Source organism: Squalius cephalus (assembly GCF_949319135.1).
Source record: "Squalius cephalus genome assembly, chromosome: 8".
In the NCBI taxonomy this organism is placed as follows: domain Eukaryota; kingdom Metazoa; phylum Chordata; class Actinopteri; order Cypriniformes; family Leuciscidae; genus Squalius; species Squalius cephalus.
Genome location: NC_137129.1, coordinates 46152626 through 46171667, shown reverse-complemented (window position 1 = coordinate 46171667; position 19042 = coordinate 46152626). Strand labels below are relative to the sequence as shown.

Sequence of the window (19042 nt, the reverse complement as noted above, 5' to 3'; positions counted from 1 at the left end):
GACACAGGTGATGATAATGAACTAATGATGGTAGATATGGCATCGAATGAGTGGCGGGAAAACAAAAGACATGTGACTAACAAGGCTGAACAGAAACACAACAGTTACAGTACTCCCCCCTTCCGGTAGGCGCGTCCTTGCGCCATGGAGAGGGAGAGAGGGACCAGGGCAGAGCAGGTGGCCAGGGCAGAGCAGACGGAGGGAGGAGCCATGGTGGAGGTAGGGATGACGACTCCAGGGGGCCTACTGACGGGGGTGGAGCAGGTGGGAGGGGAGACCCGGGTGGAGCCGGAGAGCCAATGAGCCCAGACGACGCCGAAGATCCAGCGGGACATGGCGGGGACATAGAAGGGCGCGGTGAAGACAGAGGGAGTGAGGACCAAGGAGGAACTGAAGGGAGTGAGGAGTCCAACTGAGCCGGGGGGACGAAGGGACAAGGCGAAACCAGAGGAGTGCAGTCCAGAGGTGAGGGAAGGTGGACGAGCGACCAAGTTGGATCCGGGGGGGCGAGGGAGCCTGGCAGAACTGGTGCACTGATGGGCCACGGTGGAGCTGAAGGAGGTAAGAGCCAAGGGGACGTCAATGGACTGTTCGGCTGAGGCGGAGTTCTGGTCACGGAGGTCGGAGGCAGAGACCGGGGATCCACCGACCAGGCTGGAGCTGTAGGCTGGCAGACCCACGATGACTCCACCTCCCAGAAGATGGAGAGAGGAGCAGAGGGGCTGACAGGCAGTGGTGGAAGGGTTGAGAGGTGGTAGATGGGAGGAGGTGGGAGAGGGAGGCTGGGTGGGAATTTGGAGACAGACTCGGGGACAGAAGATTCGAGCTCGGCAGGATTGACGTGAAGCTCAGGCTTGGCAGGACTGACGTGCAGCTCGGGCTCGGTGGGCATGACATGAACAGTCTCTGGCTCGGCGGGCATGACATGATGCGTGAGCTCTGAGTTGGACGGGACCAGTGGTGAGCGCTCTGGGCTGGACGGCACCAGCGGTGAAGGCTCTCTGGGCTAGACGGGACCAGCGGTGAAGGGTCTGGGCTGGACGGGACCAGCGGTGAAGGTTCTGGGCTGGACGGGACCAGCGGTGAAGGCCCTGGGCTGGACGGGACCAGCTGTGAAGAGGGCTCTGAAACAAAGTCAATCCAGTCCACTTCTTCAGGACTGTGGATGGGGGCGGAAACAGGAGGCTCTAGACAGGTGGTTACAGCAGGATGAGACTCTGGGCTCTCGACAACTCTCACAGTGAGGGAGGGTCCACATACCCACAAGGTGTGGTCGATGAACTCGACAAAAGAGAGGTGAACATCTCCCAACAGTAGCATCTGGGCGAGTAGATCGTCCATCCCACTCCAGAACTGTTGTTTGAGAGATTCCTCATCCCAGCTCGCGTCCTGATAAAGGTTGAGGTAAACCTCCACATAATCTTCCAGCGAGCGACCGTTTTGAGATATCCACGTTCATTTTTAATGGGTCCGTTCTTCTGTCAGGGTGTGTGCAGGCAGAAGAAGACAAGGAAGGCAGAAGGCTCCAATACAAAGTGTTTACAAATATAACTCAAGCGATACAAAATGGTGTGTGGCGGGAAAACAAAAGATATGTGACTAGCAAAGCTGAACAGAAAGACAACAGTTACAATATGATATATATGAATTTCTCCTGAACATATTTGTATATGAAAGCAGTTGTCACCTCTTCACATCATCCAATCATGTTTTTGACTTGTAAAAATTATCGAAAGTAAAATGACCTCAGAAGCTTTGGAAAGAATCTAATGAAGATTAAACATCCTTTTCAGTTACTTGAAGGTAAACTTTTTGTATATATTATTTTTGTATATCATTCATTATTCACCACAGGAGAAAAACAGACGACGTTGAGACTTTTATAAAATCTAACCCGAGAATTTCCAGTTTACAGTGAGGATCCTGCAGTAGATCAGAAAGCTGCTTGACTCCTGAATCTCCTACTTTATTCAATGACAGATCCAGTTCTCTCAGGTGTGAGGGGTTTGATCTCAGAGCTGAAGTCAGATCAGCACAACCTTCATCTGTAACACCACAATAACTCAACCTGTAGAGAACAATGATGCTCTTCAGTCTCTCAGTTCAGGAAACACTGATATAAATGATATGATTTATATTAATTTCTCCTGAACATATTTGTTTATGAAAGCAGTTATCACCTCTTCTGATCATCCAATTATGTTTTTGACTTGTAAAAACTATCAAAAGTAAAATTACCTCAGAAGCTATGGAAATAATCCACTGAAGATTAAACATCCTTTTCAGTTACTTGATGGTAAACTTTTTTCTATATTTTATTTTTGTACATCATTCATTATTCACCACAGGAGAAAAAAAGATGACGTTGAGACTTTTATAAAATCTTACTTGAGTATCTCCAGTTTACAGTGAGGATCCTGCAGTAGATCAGAAAGCTGCTTGACTCCAGGATCTCTTACTTTATTCCATGACAGATCTAGTTTTCTCAGGTGTGAGGGGTTTGATCTCAGAGCTGAAGTCAGAGCAGCACAACCCTCATCTGTAACACCACAATAACTCAACCTGTAGAGAACAATGACACTCTTCAGTCTCTCAGTTCAGGATCTACAGCTCAGATAAGCAGGATCTTCACTATCAGACAATGCAAGAATATTCGAGAACACTTTATTTAACAGTGTCCTTGTTACATATGTTACATGTACCTACAATAGTAATAACAGCAAATTGTATATAAATACATGCAACTAACCCTCAACCAAATCCTAATCCTACCCTAACCCTATAGTAAGTACATGTAGTTGCTTAATATTACTCAGTACTTCAATATATAATTACACTGTAACAATGGCACCTTAAAATACAGTGTAACCGAATATTAATTATGTAAGTACCCAAAAACCATCAACATATATGTATATGAACACAGTTTCACATATTTTGCATCATCCAGTCATGTTTATACTATCATTAATATTTTAAAATGATGTCAGACACATTAGAAAGAATCTAATGAAAATAAAAGCAACAGTCCAATCAGTAATTTCACAGTAGATTGTTTGTATGACAATCATTATTTACCATATGAGACATTTTATGCAAACTTACCTGAGTATTTCAAGTTTACAGTGAGGATCCTTCAGTAGATCAGAAAGCTGCTTGACTCCAGAATCTCCTACTTTATTTAATGACAGACTCAGTTTTCTCAGGTGTGAGGGGTTTGATATCAGAGCTGAAGTCAGAGCAGCACAACCTTCATCTGTAACACCACAATCACTCAACCTGTAGAGAACAATGACACTCTTCAGTCTCTCAGTTCAGGAAACACTGATATAAATTATATGATATATATGAATTTCTCATTTTACAGTATTCCTTAGGTACGGAAGCACATGTTAAACTCATAAATGTGATCATGTTTATCAGTGTAATGATTGTTGTCAGTGTGACTTACTGAACTGATCTGGATTCTTTAACCACAGGCAGCAGCTTCTGAAGAACTCCGTCTGCTGTATTTTGTGCTCCAATAAACTGTTTTAGATCAAAAACATCCATCTTCTGCTCTGATGTCAGCAACACATAAACCAGAGCTGACCACTGTGAAGAGGAGAGTTTGATTCCTCTTATTTTTCCAGATTTCAGAAAATCTTGGATCTCCTGCATCAGAGAATCATCACCCAGTTCATTCAGACAGTGGAACAGATTGATGGATCTCTCTGGAGAGCGATTATCCCTGATCTTCTGTCTGATGTACTGAACTGTTTCCTCTTTGTTGTAGGAGCATCTTCCAGTCTGTGTCAGTAGTTCTCGTAAGAGAGTCTGATTGGACTCCAATGAGAGACCCAGAAGGAAACACAGGAAAAGGTCCAGATGTCCATTCTTACTCTGTAAAGCCTCATCCACAGCTTTCTGATGCAGCTCAGATAATGAATGATATTTCTTCCAGTTAAAAAAATTAGAGAAGGAATTTTGTTTAGTTATATAGCCAAACACATTTATGTTCTCATTTGTAAAGTAAATGTGTGCATATAGAGCTGCTATATGTTCTTGGATACTCAGATGAACAAAGCAGAAGACTTTCCCCTGATACAAGCCCAACTCCTCTCTGAAGATCTGAGTGCACAATCCTGAGTACACTGACGCTTCTGTCACATCAATGCCACACTCTCTCAGGTCTTCCTCATAGAAGATCAGGTTTCCTTTCACAAGCTGCTGGAAAGCCAGTTTCCCCAGTTTGAGAATCATGTCTTCTTCATCTTTCACTCTCTTCTCATAGTCCTTCTCATGTTTGATGTTGGTCTGAATGATCAGGAAGTGTGTGTACATTTGAGTGAGAGTCTTGGGAATCTCTCCTCTCTCTGATTCACTCAACATCTTTTCTAGAACAGTGGCTGAGATCCAGCAGAACACTGGGATGTGGCACATGATGTGGAGGCTCCTTGAAGACTTCAGGTGTGTGATGATTATATTGGCCAGACTCTGATCACTGATTCTCTTCCTGAAGTATTCCTCCTTCTGAGGCTCATTGAAGCCTCGTACCTCTGTCACTCGATGGACACACTCAGAGGGGACGAGATCCGCTGCTGCTGGTCTGGAGGTGATCCAGATGAGAGCAGAGGGAAGCAGATTCCCCTCAATGAGGTTCATCAGCAGCTCGTCCACTGAGGCTGATTCAGATATATTACACAGTTTCACTTTGCTCTTAAAATTCAGAGACAGACGACACTCATCTAGACCATCAAAGATGAACAACACTTTATATTCATCACTGGATATTTCTATTTCTGTTGTTTTAGGGAAAAATACATGAAGAAGATCTGAAAGACTGAGTGTTTTGTCCTTCATCAAGTTGATTTCTCTGAAAGCAAGTGGAAATATGAGCTGGACATCCTGATTCTCTTTCCCTTCAGCCCAGTCCACAATGAACTTCTGAACAGAGACTGTTTTTCCAATGCCAGCGACTCCCTTTGTCAGCACAGTTCTGATGGGTTTGTCTTGTCCAGGTAAAGGTCTAAAGATGTCATTGCATTTGATCGGTGTGTCCTCTGTTTCTGCTCTCCTGGATTGTGTCTCAATCTGTCTCACCTCATGCTCTTTATTGATCCCTCCACTTTCACTCTCTGTGATGTAGAGCTCTGTGTAGATTTCATTCAGGAGTGTTAGGTTTCCCTGCTTTGCTGTTCCTTCATACAGACACTGAAACTTCTTCAGCAGGTTTGATTTAAATGTGCTTTGGACCAGTTGAGAATCTTGACTAAAAGAGTAAATTATTAGATTACAACATAAAGATATTTTATTATCACTTTTACTTCTTCAATTTATGACAGAAATGTTGTACCTTAGATAAGACAACATATGTCTTCCCCTAAATTTCCATAGATTGTTCACTATTTATGAACAAATATGGACTGAACAGAGACAACACAATTGAGTAGAGAAAACAGAGGGAGGAAATCATATAGTGTCATTCTGTGTCCCCCCAACCAGAGGACAAACATGTTAATTTCGAGTTATTTGTCTGGTTAAAGAAAGTCATAAATAAAGAAGGAATCTTTGTCATTTTATGCCAATGGTGGCAGTTAAAAAATGAACGACCTTTCATTTTTATTTTTTCTCAACCTGTGCATGCCTGTACCTCAAGAAGTATTAAAGATATCTTAATATCCTTTTAGATTTATATTCAAAACAATTGTATAACAACAGTATCGTAAGTTTTAAGGGCCTGTGTGGTTCAATTCCAGAGAAATTTGGATCTCATTGTGGCTCCAGGAGTAAATTTAATTTAAACAGGAATCCTTTTTTCATTCATATAAAAACAATAATTGAAAACTGTAATTTTGACTGCCCTCCTTTATTAATAGTGCATTACTGCAGTAAATATTTGTTCATGGTATTTTATACAGTTTTTTTACTTTCATGGCTATCTTTGTCTTTCTTCTGAAAAACATTAACAAAGTAAAACATCTTTGATTGATTTGACATAGAATGACCCAATAGTTGATTTTACAAGTAAATAAACCCCACATAAAGAACAATCTATCTATCCATCTATCTATCTATGAAATGTTGTACCTCAGATCAGTTGATGTGACTCTTCCCTCAAATTTCACTTGCTCTTCCATAGACGCGTCACTCTTCATGGACACACAGCTGGACTCCAGCCAGTTTGATTTCTCCCTGTGGCTTTGACTTTAATAGAATAGAAAAAAAGAACAGAGATAAGAATTCTTAAATTGTATTACAGGACACAGAGGCTTAGTTTGCGGTTGAGGGTAGCGGTGGTGGATGTAACACCCCATTAACCAAAAAAAGCAAGAGGATGTGTTTTTGTGGATGGGTAATGTTCTCACTGCGGGAACATGACCATCACGGTGCTGCGATCGAGACTCGATTACCTCAGGGCATATCGAGTCCCTTTGTCTATTCCCCGATCTAGTTCCTCATCTGGTAGCCATCAGATGAGGGTTACTTCAGCTTATAGCATTGGTGATCTGAGGGTTACAATGTTGGTTTCCCTGCCGAGTTCATCTACTCTGGCCCAACACTCCTCCTGCGCATCGAAAACCGTGGAGCTACCGTCTCGTGCACTGCCAGTCGTTACTTTCGGGGCTCCACCTGCAGAGACCTACACGGGCCGATTTTGTAAAACCGCACCCGCCTGTACCCGCAGTGCTTAAAACCGCATCCAATCCGTTTTCCTACAGCAGCACTAATTAAAATCCGCACCCGACCCGACCCGCACCCGAAATAAAATCAGTTTAGGCTATCACATTATAGACACACTTAAAAAAATTGTTATTGCCAGGTCATACAGAAGTTATTACACGACCATTACCACAAGGACAACTTCAGCCGAAGCTGTCAAAAGGCCTATCCTAGGCTACATAATAATAATAATAATAATAATAAAATTTATTTTGTATAGCGCCTTTAAAAGTAGCTTTCTCAAAGCGCTTTACAGACAAGCATAACAGCAAATGAATAAACACAATGGAAATACAAAACAAATAAACACATACAATCAAGTTCATGTAAAAGCAATCCTAAAATAAAATGTTTTAAGAAGAGATTTAAAAGTCACTAATGTACTTGCTTCCCTGATGTCGGCTGGGAGAGAATTCCAGAGCTTAGGAGCATAGACAGAAAATGCTCGGTCACCCCACGTATGAAGCCGTGTCTTCGGAACAACCAAAAGACCACTCTGAGAGGAGCGCAGATTGCAACGTGGTGTGTAGGGGATTAATAAGTCAGTCAAATACTGAGGTACCAGATTGTGCAGAGATTTATAGGCCAGCATAAGGATTTTAAAATCAATATGGTACCTTACAGGTAGACAGTGCAGGGACTCCAAGACCGGGATTATATGGTCCCTGGCCCTGACCCCAGAAAGTACTCTAGCAGCTGAATTTTGAAGATATTGCAATTTATCCAATGATGATTTAGATACCCCAGCTAGAAGACCATTGCAGTAGTCAATGCGCGAAAAGACAAAAGAGTTTATCAACTTCTCAGCTACCGAAAAGGACAACATAGGACGTAGCCGGGCTATATTTCTGAGGTGATAAAATGATGTCTTAACTGTATTCTGGACAAAAGGCTCAAATGACAGTGTGGTGTCAAATATGACACCCAGATTTTTTTATTTGGTCTTAAACTCCAGTGCAACGCCATCAACAGACAGAGTAGGAGGCCCAACCTTTCGCAGTTGATGTGGAGATCCAAGGAGCATAACTTCTGTTTTTGAGCCGTTTAGAGACAGAAAATTATTGGACATCCAAATCTTTATCTCAGCAATACAGTTAGAAAGATGCCCAACGTTCACTTGCTGACCCGGTCTAGTATGTATATAAATCTGTGTATCATCAGCATAAAGGTGATAGTTAACCCCCTGGGGTCGACGGTATCGCCGGCGATACCAGCTCGCTTTTTTTCAGTTCAGTTCAAAAGAAATTAATTTTGCTCTGTGGACTTTGATATTACAAGCAAGTTTCATACATCAATCGATTCTGTTAAATGTGTATTATTTTTGTGTATACTCACAATAAAAACAAAGTGTTGTGCTTTTTGCCAAATAAAGAAAAATAAACGTGATGCGAGTTCTGCCTTCTCTCTCTCAGTGAAAACCATTCTGAAACGCGTCCGAAAATGAACTGTAACTCAGCGAATACTCAGTCAAACAGACATACAGATACACAGACATGAAGCTTGAATTCTATGCTTTTAAATGAGGTAATTTATATAAAAAACAAATATTCTCATCTTGTGAAATCTGTATTAAAAGAGAGCGATCCCAGTCGAGCTCATTAGAGCTAATTCAAAGGTAATGTGACTCCGCCCACGGAGAGCGCGTGCTATTCAAACGCAAACTACTGAGGCAATCCAAGCAAACCTGTGAACGCCCCCATATCAGCTCGAGAAAATCTACCTCAGAGTGCGGGTATTGCAGGAGAGAGGATCCGAATATGTAGTAAGTTTTTTTTCCTTCTCAAGTTAATCGCGTTTCTGTGAATGAATGAACGGCAGCCGCAGAGATGCGCGCTGTTTATCACAGCTCGCAAAAAGACAGTTTAAATTTAAATTGCGTCTCTGTGTGAATGAATGATGATGTTTTAGCAAACTGTATTGCTATAATGAGTTGAGTAAAAATCGACAGAAATAGCCTATGTTGAAATAAAATGTAGGCTATTTGTATAAGCAACGTTTTAAACTGAAAATTAACATTTATATGCCCTAATATTTCATAAAAACAACGTTACAGTCAGGCGTTTCTGTTTGTGTATGAATGTTTCGGTTTTAGCAAACTGTATTGCTACACTCAGTAAATATCGACTAAAATATGTTGAAATAAAATGTATTTGTATAAGCAACGTATTAAACTGCAAATTAACATTTATATTTCTTATAATAAAAATGAAAGACCTATGTTACAGACATATGAAAGACAACATTTCGTTGATTAGTTTTGGATAGATTATACATTTTTACTGTAAAATATCTGCCACCTCAAATAAGCTTTTGTTTGCCAATATTTGCTTATGTTAAATATAATATGTTTTGTCAAAAATAAAGTTATCAAATAATCAATCAAATCCTTAACTTTGAAATATGTATGATAAAATATATACTTTAGTTTTTACAAAGAAAGATTCTTGAATTGTTGTTGTAATTGTAACCTTTTTAATAAAAAAATATATTTACAAGGTAGATGTAAACAAACTATTAAAAGGTAAATATAAGCCCTTTCTTTAAATAACTTTTATTGTGTTTTATTATTGACAAATTTGGGGAGAAGATAAATATTCTTGTGGCTCAGTGACTCACCTGAATGAATGGCTAATTAAGTATGCAGGCCCCATTGTCTCCTAAGGTGTGAACCACTACATATACAAAATTTTAAAATATTGCTGATTACTTACAAAGCACTGAATGGTTTAGCTCCGCAGTACTTGAGCGAGCTCTTAACGCATTATAGTCCGTCACGTCTATTACGATCTCAAAATTCCGGCCAGTTGATTATACCTAGAATATCAAAATCCACTGCTGGCGGTAGATCCTTTTCCTATTTAGCACCAAAACTCTGGAACAGTCTTCCTACCATTGTCCGGGAAGCAGACACACTCTGTCAGTTCAAAGCCAGATTAAAGACACATCTCTTTGACCTAGCTTTCACATAATACATTATAGACTTCTATAATTTAATGTTATGCTGCATAGATTAGGTCAGCCGGAACCGGGAACACTTCCCAAAAATCCTGATGTACTCGTTACATCATGAGAAGAATGGCATCTACGCTAATTTTAGTGTCTGTGTTTATCCCAAGGTTTTTCCTGCAGCCTGCCGGATCCAGGCCGTATCCAGATCTGACGAAGGACCTTCACCTGGACCGATGACAACGCAGTGCTGAAGTGCCAACTAGTCTCTCCCTATGGAGGATCCCACTACCACTCTACAGATAAGGCGTTGTCGGGAAAATCCGTCTCGCGGTCCTACCCCAAAGCAACAAATAAAATAAAATTCCTTATCAAAATTTATAAGGAAAGACAAGTATTTTGTTTAGGCTTGGCTTGTAGGGAATTCCAAACCTGCGTATATTCTAACGCACATAACTATAGAACCCATTCTAAATGCGCATGTGACCGCCATCAGCGTTTCTCACAGGTTCGCGTTTAAAGTCTGTGTAGAGAGAATGGTGTCGTCTTAGCGGCCCCTAATTTAATAACAAATGATCATTGCGACGGAACCAAATCAATTAAAACTAACTTTAGATGGAAATAACTTAACTCTGCTGTAAAGCCGAAACAATCTCTGTTACCTTAAATTATACGCTTATCTCTGTAAAGCTGCTTTGAGACAATCTACATTGTTAAAAGCGCTATATAAATGAAGATGACTTGACTTGACTATACATGACCGTTGACGCCCACTCCGCATATGGCCTTTCCAAACAGAAAGTGCTTTGCAAAATTCAAATCAATGTATTGTGTTATGTGAATGATAAGGCAGGGTGATTTTCACTTTATTTTGAAGAAAAAACACTAGGCGATGACATCTTTTAGACAAAAGTCTTATTGGCACATATTTAGAATGTGTTTTATGGCCTAATTTCAGAAACTTTAGTTTTTAGTTTTTTCAATAACCATGCATAAACATTATTCTCTCAAAAATGCAGACATGTACATTCTTGTTGCTCACATTTCATGGTAGCCCTGTTTGTGCTAAATAGTGTGTATTTTTTTTTGCCATTAACATGTTTATAAGCAACTGAAAAAAGCAAAAATGTCAGGGCATGTCAGAACATCTCAAGGACCCCAAAAACACCTTAGACCCCAGAGGGTTAAGGTTGAGAGATTGTAGTAATTGACCAAGTGGATAGATGTACATACTAAAGAGTAAAGGACCCAAGACTGACCCTTGTGGAACACCCGTATGAACAGAACCAACTTTGGACCTATAACCACCCATAAAAACAAATTGACTGCGGTCAGTGAAATAGGACTTGAACCAGTTAAGAACAGTCTCTGACAAGCCAAATACATGTTCGAGGCGATCGAGTAGTAGGGCATGGTCAATAGTGTCGAAGGCTGAACTGAGATCCAAGAGAATGAGAACGGACGTGGAGCCGGAGTCGGAGGCAATTAGTAAGTCATTAGCGACTTTCACCAACGCAGTCTCAGTGCTGTGTAATTTTCGAAATCCTGATTGATGTGGCTCACATAGTTTGTTTTCAATTAAATGTTTGTTTAATTGAGCTGCAACCACACCCTCCAAGATTTTAGACAGAAATGATAGATTTGAGATTGGGCGATAATTTGACAGATTTCTCACATCAGAATGTTTGAAATGTTTGCTTTTTTAAAACAGGAGTGACTGCAGCAGTTTTAAGTGCTGCTGGCACCTCCCCAATTGACAAAGAGTCATTTATTATAGCAAGAACTGAGGGACACAAAGGACCAAAGCAAGATATAAACAGGCCACCAGGCATGGGATCAAGTATGCAGGTGGTAGCTTTCATACTAGAAACCTGGTTGCAAAGCATCTCAGGTTGTAATAAAGCAAATTTGGATAAAGGAATGCCAGAGAACCTAGGAGTATTAACTGTAAGATCAGCAGACTGCAAGGAATGAATATTTGTGCGAATATTGTAAATTTTTTCACTGAAAGATTTGAGAAACTCATTACACAGCCAGTCAGATGAAGTCAGAGAACTGACACTATCTACATTAAGTAGACTGTTAATTGTATGAAAGAGCTTCCTGGGATTGCTTTGATTATTATCAATAATATTTGAGAAATAGGCAGATCTTGCAGTTTCAATGGCTACTCTGTAGTTTGACAAGCAATCTTTCCAGGCCTGGTGGAACACATTTAAACCAGAGTGACGCCATTTTCGCTCTAATTTCCGGCACACAGCATTCTGTATACGTAAATCACCATTATACCAGGGGGCTGACTGTGCAAATGAAACATTACGTGTTTTTATGGGTACAAAGATGTCCAAGTTGGCTGTAAGGACATTATTAAATACTGAAATTTTATCCTCAAGAGGAGCAGAAGACATGCCAACTAAAGAAGATACAATCGAGTTTGCAAAGGTAGCATGATCAATTGATTGCCATTTACGGAAAGAAATAGTTCGTGAAGTCTCTCTACTAGAATGAAATGTCTCAATATTAAAAAAGATAGCTAGATGATCAGAAAGTCCAGTATCCACAACAGAGAGATTAGAAAGAGATGAGTCATTTGCAATAATTAAATCTAACGTGTGTCCTTTACAGTGAGTGGGGACATTTACAAACTGAGAAAAATTGAAACAGTCCAAGAGTGATAGAAAATCCTTGGCCAAGGGACAGGCTTTCTGATCTACATGCAGGTTAAAATCACCCAGAATCAAAATTCTCTTAAATCTGACGGACAATATAGAGAGAAGATCAGCAAACTCAGACAGAAAGTCCTTATTCAGTTTAGGAGGTCGATAGATAGTGACCATGGCAGAATGGAGAGCAGAGTGAGTATCAGACACATATAAAACAAGACATTCAAAAGTTTTAAAAGGAGGAACGGATACAGGGTGAATCTTGTATTGCAGTTTGTAAAGAACTATAATACCACCACCTCTACCTGTAGTTCGTGAAACGTCAATGAGTCCGAAGCCCGCGGGAGTCAGCTGATTAAAAAGAAAACCATCGTCCTGTTTGTGCCATGTTTCCGTGATGAAAAACAAGTCCAGCTTCTTGTCCATGATAAAATCCGCCAGCAATAGAGCTTTGTTGTTCACAGAGCGCTCGTTTAGTAGCGCGGCTTTTAAAGGGCTTGCAGACACCGCATCACAGAAATGCCGCTCGTACGGCAGAGCAGAAAAGTTAGTAAGATCAACCCCGGAGGAAGACAGTCTTGTAATCCTTCGCCGGCAGTTCAAAACTGGGATGGAGGACGACGAGGAAGAGATGTACTGTAGCTTCGTCCTGTGCTCCTGTCACAGTGGTCATAGGTGTCCCCCGATAGATAGTAATTCCGCTTCAGGGATAAGAGCTGGCGAGAGGTGTACTGTAAGGCCATGTTCATTAAAGCCTCGTCTGCGTCAGCTCCCAATAAGCCTAACTGTGAGTCCACAGAGCCGATAGAAAGCAACCAGGCCAACACCAAGAAAAACAATTTCCCGGCAAACATGAAGAGAGCACACCGCATCACAACAGATAGAGAGGAGCGGCAGCCAGAGCGCGCCAGCGTACCCTGCTCACCCGTCAACCGAAAACTGATATGAGATGCTTTTCCCATGTAGTACATGGCTACCACAAAACTGCGTAATAATATTTTACCAATCGAACATATGCGGCTACAACACTATATCTGCCAAGCAATTTTGTCTTGCCTACATCTGACAATTTCGGGTTCAAACACGCCCTGCACACCGCACATACTTAGCAGTGTTAAATTAAACAAAATAAAAATACTGAAAAATCCTGTTCGATAGAACTGCTTGGTTTGTTAGCAGAGTTATCTGCGTGCATTCTCAGCGATGAACTTCCACATTTGCGGCTATCCAACACAAAAACTTTAAGGCAGGTTTTGGATGCAGCAAAGCATTTCACAATATTGTTTTCTTCATCTGAGATAACTCCAAATTTCTCCCACACACTGGACTTGATTTTTGATGACGTATTGTCGACAACTTTACAATCTCCCTAGCTATTCTTTTCTTCAACTCCTCAGGATCCATCTCGATGACTGCAGGCAGATCGCGCGGTTGTGATTTTTTTAAAGTGTAAGTAGGTCTAGAGACTCCTGGGAGGGTGCAGGCACAAATAAACTGATATGGATTTAAAATTATTTTATCAACTTGAAATACAGGCATATTTTTGTAGATGTGTTCCTAAAAATATGCATATATTTTTACATTTCCACATTCCCAGTGTTTAGACCCGCGGGTACCCGAACCCGTGCAGTACTCTGCCGCTCTGTTGCCTCTTCCTTCCTCACCTACCTCGACTGAGGCGCAGCTAAGGGGTACATGGATATTCTCCTAGTGGAGCGGTAAATTGTGATGCAGAAGTGTCCTAAGACACAAGTCAAGTCAAGTCATCTTCATTTATATAGCGCTTTTAACAATGTAGATTGTTTCAAAGCAGCTTTACAGAGATAAACGTATAATTTAAGGTAAGATTTTTTTGGCTTTATAGCGGTTCTTAAAGTTATTTTCCAGCTAAAGTTAGTTTTGATTGATTGGCTTCCGTCGCAACGATCATTTGTTATTAAGTTAGGGGCCTCTAAGACGACACAATTCTCTCTACACAAACTTTAAACGCGAACCTGCGAGAATCGCTGATGGCGTTCACATGCGCATTAAGAATTGGTTCTATAGTTATGTGCATTTGAATATATGTGCGCAGGTTTGTAATTCCCTACAGACCAAGCCTAAACAAAGTACTGGTGTTTCCTTATAATTTTTGATACAGAATTTAATTTTATTTTATCAATTAGGGGTAGGTATGCAAATTGAGTTTTCCCGACGACGCTTTATCTGTAGAGTGGTAAAGGGATCATCCATAGGGAGAGACTAGTTGGCACTTCAACACTGGGTTGACATCGGGTTCAGGCGAAGTCCTCCGTCAGATCTGGATAAGGCCTGGATGCGGCAGACTGCGGGAAAACCTCGGGATAAACAAAGACACTAAAATTAGCGTAGATGCCATTCTTCTTATGATGTAACGAGTACATCAGGATTTATGGGAAGTGTTCCCGGTTCCAGCTGACCTAATCTATGCAGCCTAACATTGAATTATAGAAGTCTATAATGTTCTATGTGAATGCTATGTCAAAGAGATGTGTCTTTAATCTAGCTTTGAACTTGACAAAGCAAACTTTGACAAAGTGTGTCTGCTTCCCGGACAATGGTAGGAAGACTGTTCCAAAGTTTTGGTGCTAAATAGGAAAAGGATCTACCGCCAGCAGTCGATTTTGATATTCTAGGTGTTATCAACTGGCCGGAATTTTGAGATCGCAATAGACGTGAAGGACTATAATGCGTTAAGAGCTCAATCAAGTACTGTGGAGCTAAACCATTTAGTGCTTTGTAAGTAATCAGCAATATTTTAAAATTGATGCAATGTTTAATAGGGAGCCAATGCAGTTTTGACAGAACTGGGCTAATATGGTCATACTTTCTGGTTCTGGTAAGAACTCGAGCTGCTGCATTTAGAACTAGCTGTAGTTTGTTTATTAAGCATGCAGGGCAACCACCCAGTAGAGCATACAATAATCTAGCCTTGATGTCATGAACGCATGAACTAATTGTTCCGCATTTGTCAATGAGAGCATATGCCATAATTTAGATATATTTTTAAGATGGAAAAATGCGGTTTTACAGATACTAGACACGTGACTTTCAAATGAAAGATTGGTATCAAAGAGCACACCCAGGTTCCTAACCAACGTCATCAAGTGTTAGACAGTATTCTAGATTATTAGAATCTCTGTTTTTTTCAGAATTTAGAAGTAGGAAATTACGAGTCATCCATTTTTTTATATCAGCTATGCATTCCGTTAATTTTGTGAATTGGTAAGTTTCATTAGGTTTTGAAGAAATATAGAGCTGAGTATCGTTGGCATAACAGTGAAAACTAATGTCATGCTTCCTAATGATATCTCCTAAGGGTAGCATGTACAGAGTGAACAGCAGCGGTCCTAGTACTGAGCCTTGAGGTACGCCATACTGAACTTGTGATCGATAAGACATCTCTTCATTTACTGCTACAAACTGATAACGGTCAGATAAGTATGATTTAAACCATGCTAGTGCAATTCCACTAATGCCAACATAGTTTTCTAGTCTATTTAAAAGAATGTTGTGGTCAATGGTGTCAAATGCAGCACTAAGATCGAGTAACACTAATAGAAAGATACAACCACGATCGGATGATAAGAGCAAATCATTTGTGACTCTAATGAGGGCAGTCTTGGTACTATGGTACGGTCTAAACCCGGACTGGAAATCCTCACAGATATCATTTCTTTCTATAAAGGTTGTGAAGATACTGCTTTTTCTAATATCTTTGACAGAAAAAGTAGATTCGAGATCGGTCTGTAATTGACTAATTCTGTAGGATCAAGTTGCGTTTTTTTAACAAGCGGTTTAATCATAGCAAGCTTAAAGTTTTTTGGTACGTATCCTAGAGACAAAGATGAATTAATGATATTAAGAAGAGGATCTATGACCTCTGGAAGCATCTCTTTCAGTAGCTTAGTCGGTATAGGGTCTAACATACATGTTGTAGATTTAGATGATTTAACGAGTTTAGTAAATTCTTCCTCTTCTATAGCAACGAATGAATCAAATTTTTCCTCAGGGAGACTTAAATGCACTGCCTGATGCGATACTGTAGTAGACGGTTGCATAGTTATAATTTTGTCCCTGATATTATCAATCTTATAAGTGAAGAAGTTCATAAAGTCATTACTGTTGTGTTGCTTGGAAACTTCGGTGCTTGAAGCTTTCTTTTTCGTTAGTTTAGCCACTGTTTCAAATAAATACCTAGGGTTATGTTTATTTTCTTCTAATAGGGTTGTAAAATAAGCAGATCTAGCAGCTTTTAAAGCCTCTCTGTAAGTAATCAAGCTCTCTTTCCATGAAATCCGAAATACCTCTAGTTTTGTTTTCTTCCAGTTGCACTCCATTTTTCTGGCTGCTCTCTTAAGGGCCTGAGTGTGCTCGTTGTACCACGGCGTTGGACGTTTCAAGCGCAACGGAGCAACTGTGTCTGAAGTGCTGGAAAAGAGAGAGTTAAAAGTTTCTGTTGCAATATCTAGTTCTTCTAAGCTATCTGGGATGTTGAGATGATGAAACTGGTCAGGAAGATTATTAATAAAGCAATCTTTAGTGGCAGAAGTGATAGGTCTAATATTTTGTAACACGGAGTCGGCGTTGCAGCCTTGGCTAAATGTAATTTACATGAGACTAGATAATGATCTGAGATGTCATCGCTCTGCTGCAGAATTTCAATGGCATCAACATCTATTCCATGTGATAATATTAGATCTAGAGTATGATTACGACAATGAGTAGGTCCTGACACGTGTTGTCTAACTCCAATTGAGTTTACAATGTCTTTAAATACAATGCATCTTTTTCATTATCGATGTGTATATTAAAATCACCAACAATTAGTATTTTATCTGCAGTCAATATTAATTCTGATAGAAAGTCCGCAAATTCTTTGATAAAATCTTTATGGTGCCCTGGTGGCCTGTATACAGTAGCCAACACAAATATCAAACGTGATTGATCATGTATACTATATATTTTTACATTAAGCACCAACACTTCAAAAGAAGTATATTTAAAACTTGATTTCTTAGTGGTTTTAATAATAATAATAATAATACATTTTATTTATGGCACCTTTCTGGACACTCAAGGTCACCTCACAAAACATACTAGTACAATACATTTATAAATCAATGAAATTGTAAAAAAAAAAAAACAATTACAGAGCATAAAATCAGGGTACATAACTAAAAACAAAATTAAGAACGGATTGATCATGTGTGATATGCCAGCTTAAAGAGATGAGTTTTTAGGCGAGATTTAAAAATAGAAAGTGAGTCAATATTACGGATATCTGGTGGAAGAGAGTTCCAGAGACGAGGGGCTGAGCGACTGAAGGCTCTAAACCCCATGGTGGTCAAACGGGCAGAAGGTACAGTAAGATGTATAGAAGAAGAGGACCTAAGAGTCCGGGTCGGTGTGTTAATGTGAAGTAGGTCGGTGAGGTACAAAGGTGCAAGATTATGGATAGCCTTAAAGGCCAGAAGTAAAATCTTAAAATCAATGCGGTATTTAACCGGGAGCCAGTGCAGCTGCTGAAGCACAGGAGTAATATGGTTAATGAAAGGAGTTCGGGTGATAATTCGGGCAGCAGAGTTCTGAACCAGTTGAAGTTTATGTAAAGTTTTGAAAGGAAGACCAACAAGAAGGGAACTGCAATAATCAATACGGGATGTGACCAGTGTATGAACGAGAATTGCTGTACTAGTGAGTGAAAGAGACGGTCTGAGGCGATTGATGTTACGTAAGTGAAAGTATGCAGATCGAGTGACGTTATTAATGTGAGCTTGAAAAGAAAGTGTGCTATCTAGGATCACACCCAGGAGAAACTGTGGAATTGTCAATAATAAGAGAAAAACTGTCAGATTTAGTCAATATGGATTTAGTGCCAATGAGGAGAACCTCAGTTTTGTCACTGTTTAGTTTCAGAAAATTGCAAGAGAACCAGGATTTGATTTCTATTAGGCAATCGGAAAGGGAACTGGGAGGGAGAGATGTGGTAGGTTTAGTGGACATGTAGAGCTGGGTGTCATCCGCATAGCAATGAAAACTAATGTTATATTTGCGAAAGATATGACCAAGTGGCAGCAAATAGATGATAAACAGAAGGGGCCCCAGGACAGAGCCCTGGGGAACACCAGAAGTGACAGGGGATAATTCAGATTTGAAATGTTTAAGCTGGATAAACTGAGTGCGGCCAGAAAGATATGATTTAAACCACTCCAAGGGTGTATCAGTGAAACCAATAGAGACTAATCTGTCAATGAGGATGTTATGAGAAATGGTGTCAAAAGCTGCACTTAGATCAAGGAGAATAAGTATAGTGAGTAGTCCAGAATCAGCTGCCATTAATAGATCATTGGTGATTTTCAACAGAGCTGTTTCTGTACTATGACAGGAACGAAAACCAGATTGAAATTGTTCATAAAGTTTATTGTCAGACATGTGTGCATTAACCTGATGTGCGATTGTTTTTTCTAGAATTTTGGAAAGGAAGGGTAAATTAGAAATTGGTCGGAAGTTATTGAAATTGTTGGGGTCTGCACCAGGTTTCTTGAGTATAGGAGTTATTGCAGCTGATTTTAAAGATGAAGGAATAATACCAGAGGTGAGAGAGGAATGTATAATATTAGTAATTCTAAAAGAAAGAGAGGGTAAACAGGCTTTTACTAAGATGGTAGGAAGAGGATCAAGTGCACAAGTGGTTGATTTCGATTTTCTAA

The 19042-nt window shown here is 40.1% G+C and overlaps 1 protein-coding gene and 1 long non-coding RNA gene across 2 annotated transcripts in view; one reads left to right on the top strand and one right to left on the bottom strand.

The window, feature by feature from the left end:
• Nucleotides 1-19042, bottom strand: part of LOC307163661 (uncharacterized protein) — a 435973-nt gene that overhangs the window by 50831 nt on the left and 366100 nt on the right. The window contains exon 20 of the mRNA XM_079879801.1: nt 1895-2068. Coding sequence (XP_079735927.1) covers nt 1895-2068 — 174 coding nt within the window. The remainder of the gene's footprint in view (nt 1-1894; nt 2069-19042) is intronic.
• Nucleotides 1-19042, top strand: part of LOC307163795 — a 213455-nt gene that overhangs the window by 49918 nt on the left and 144495 nt on the right. The gene's annotated exons all lie outside the window — the stretch shown is intronic.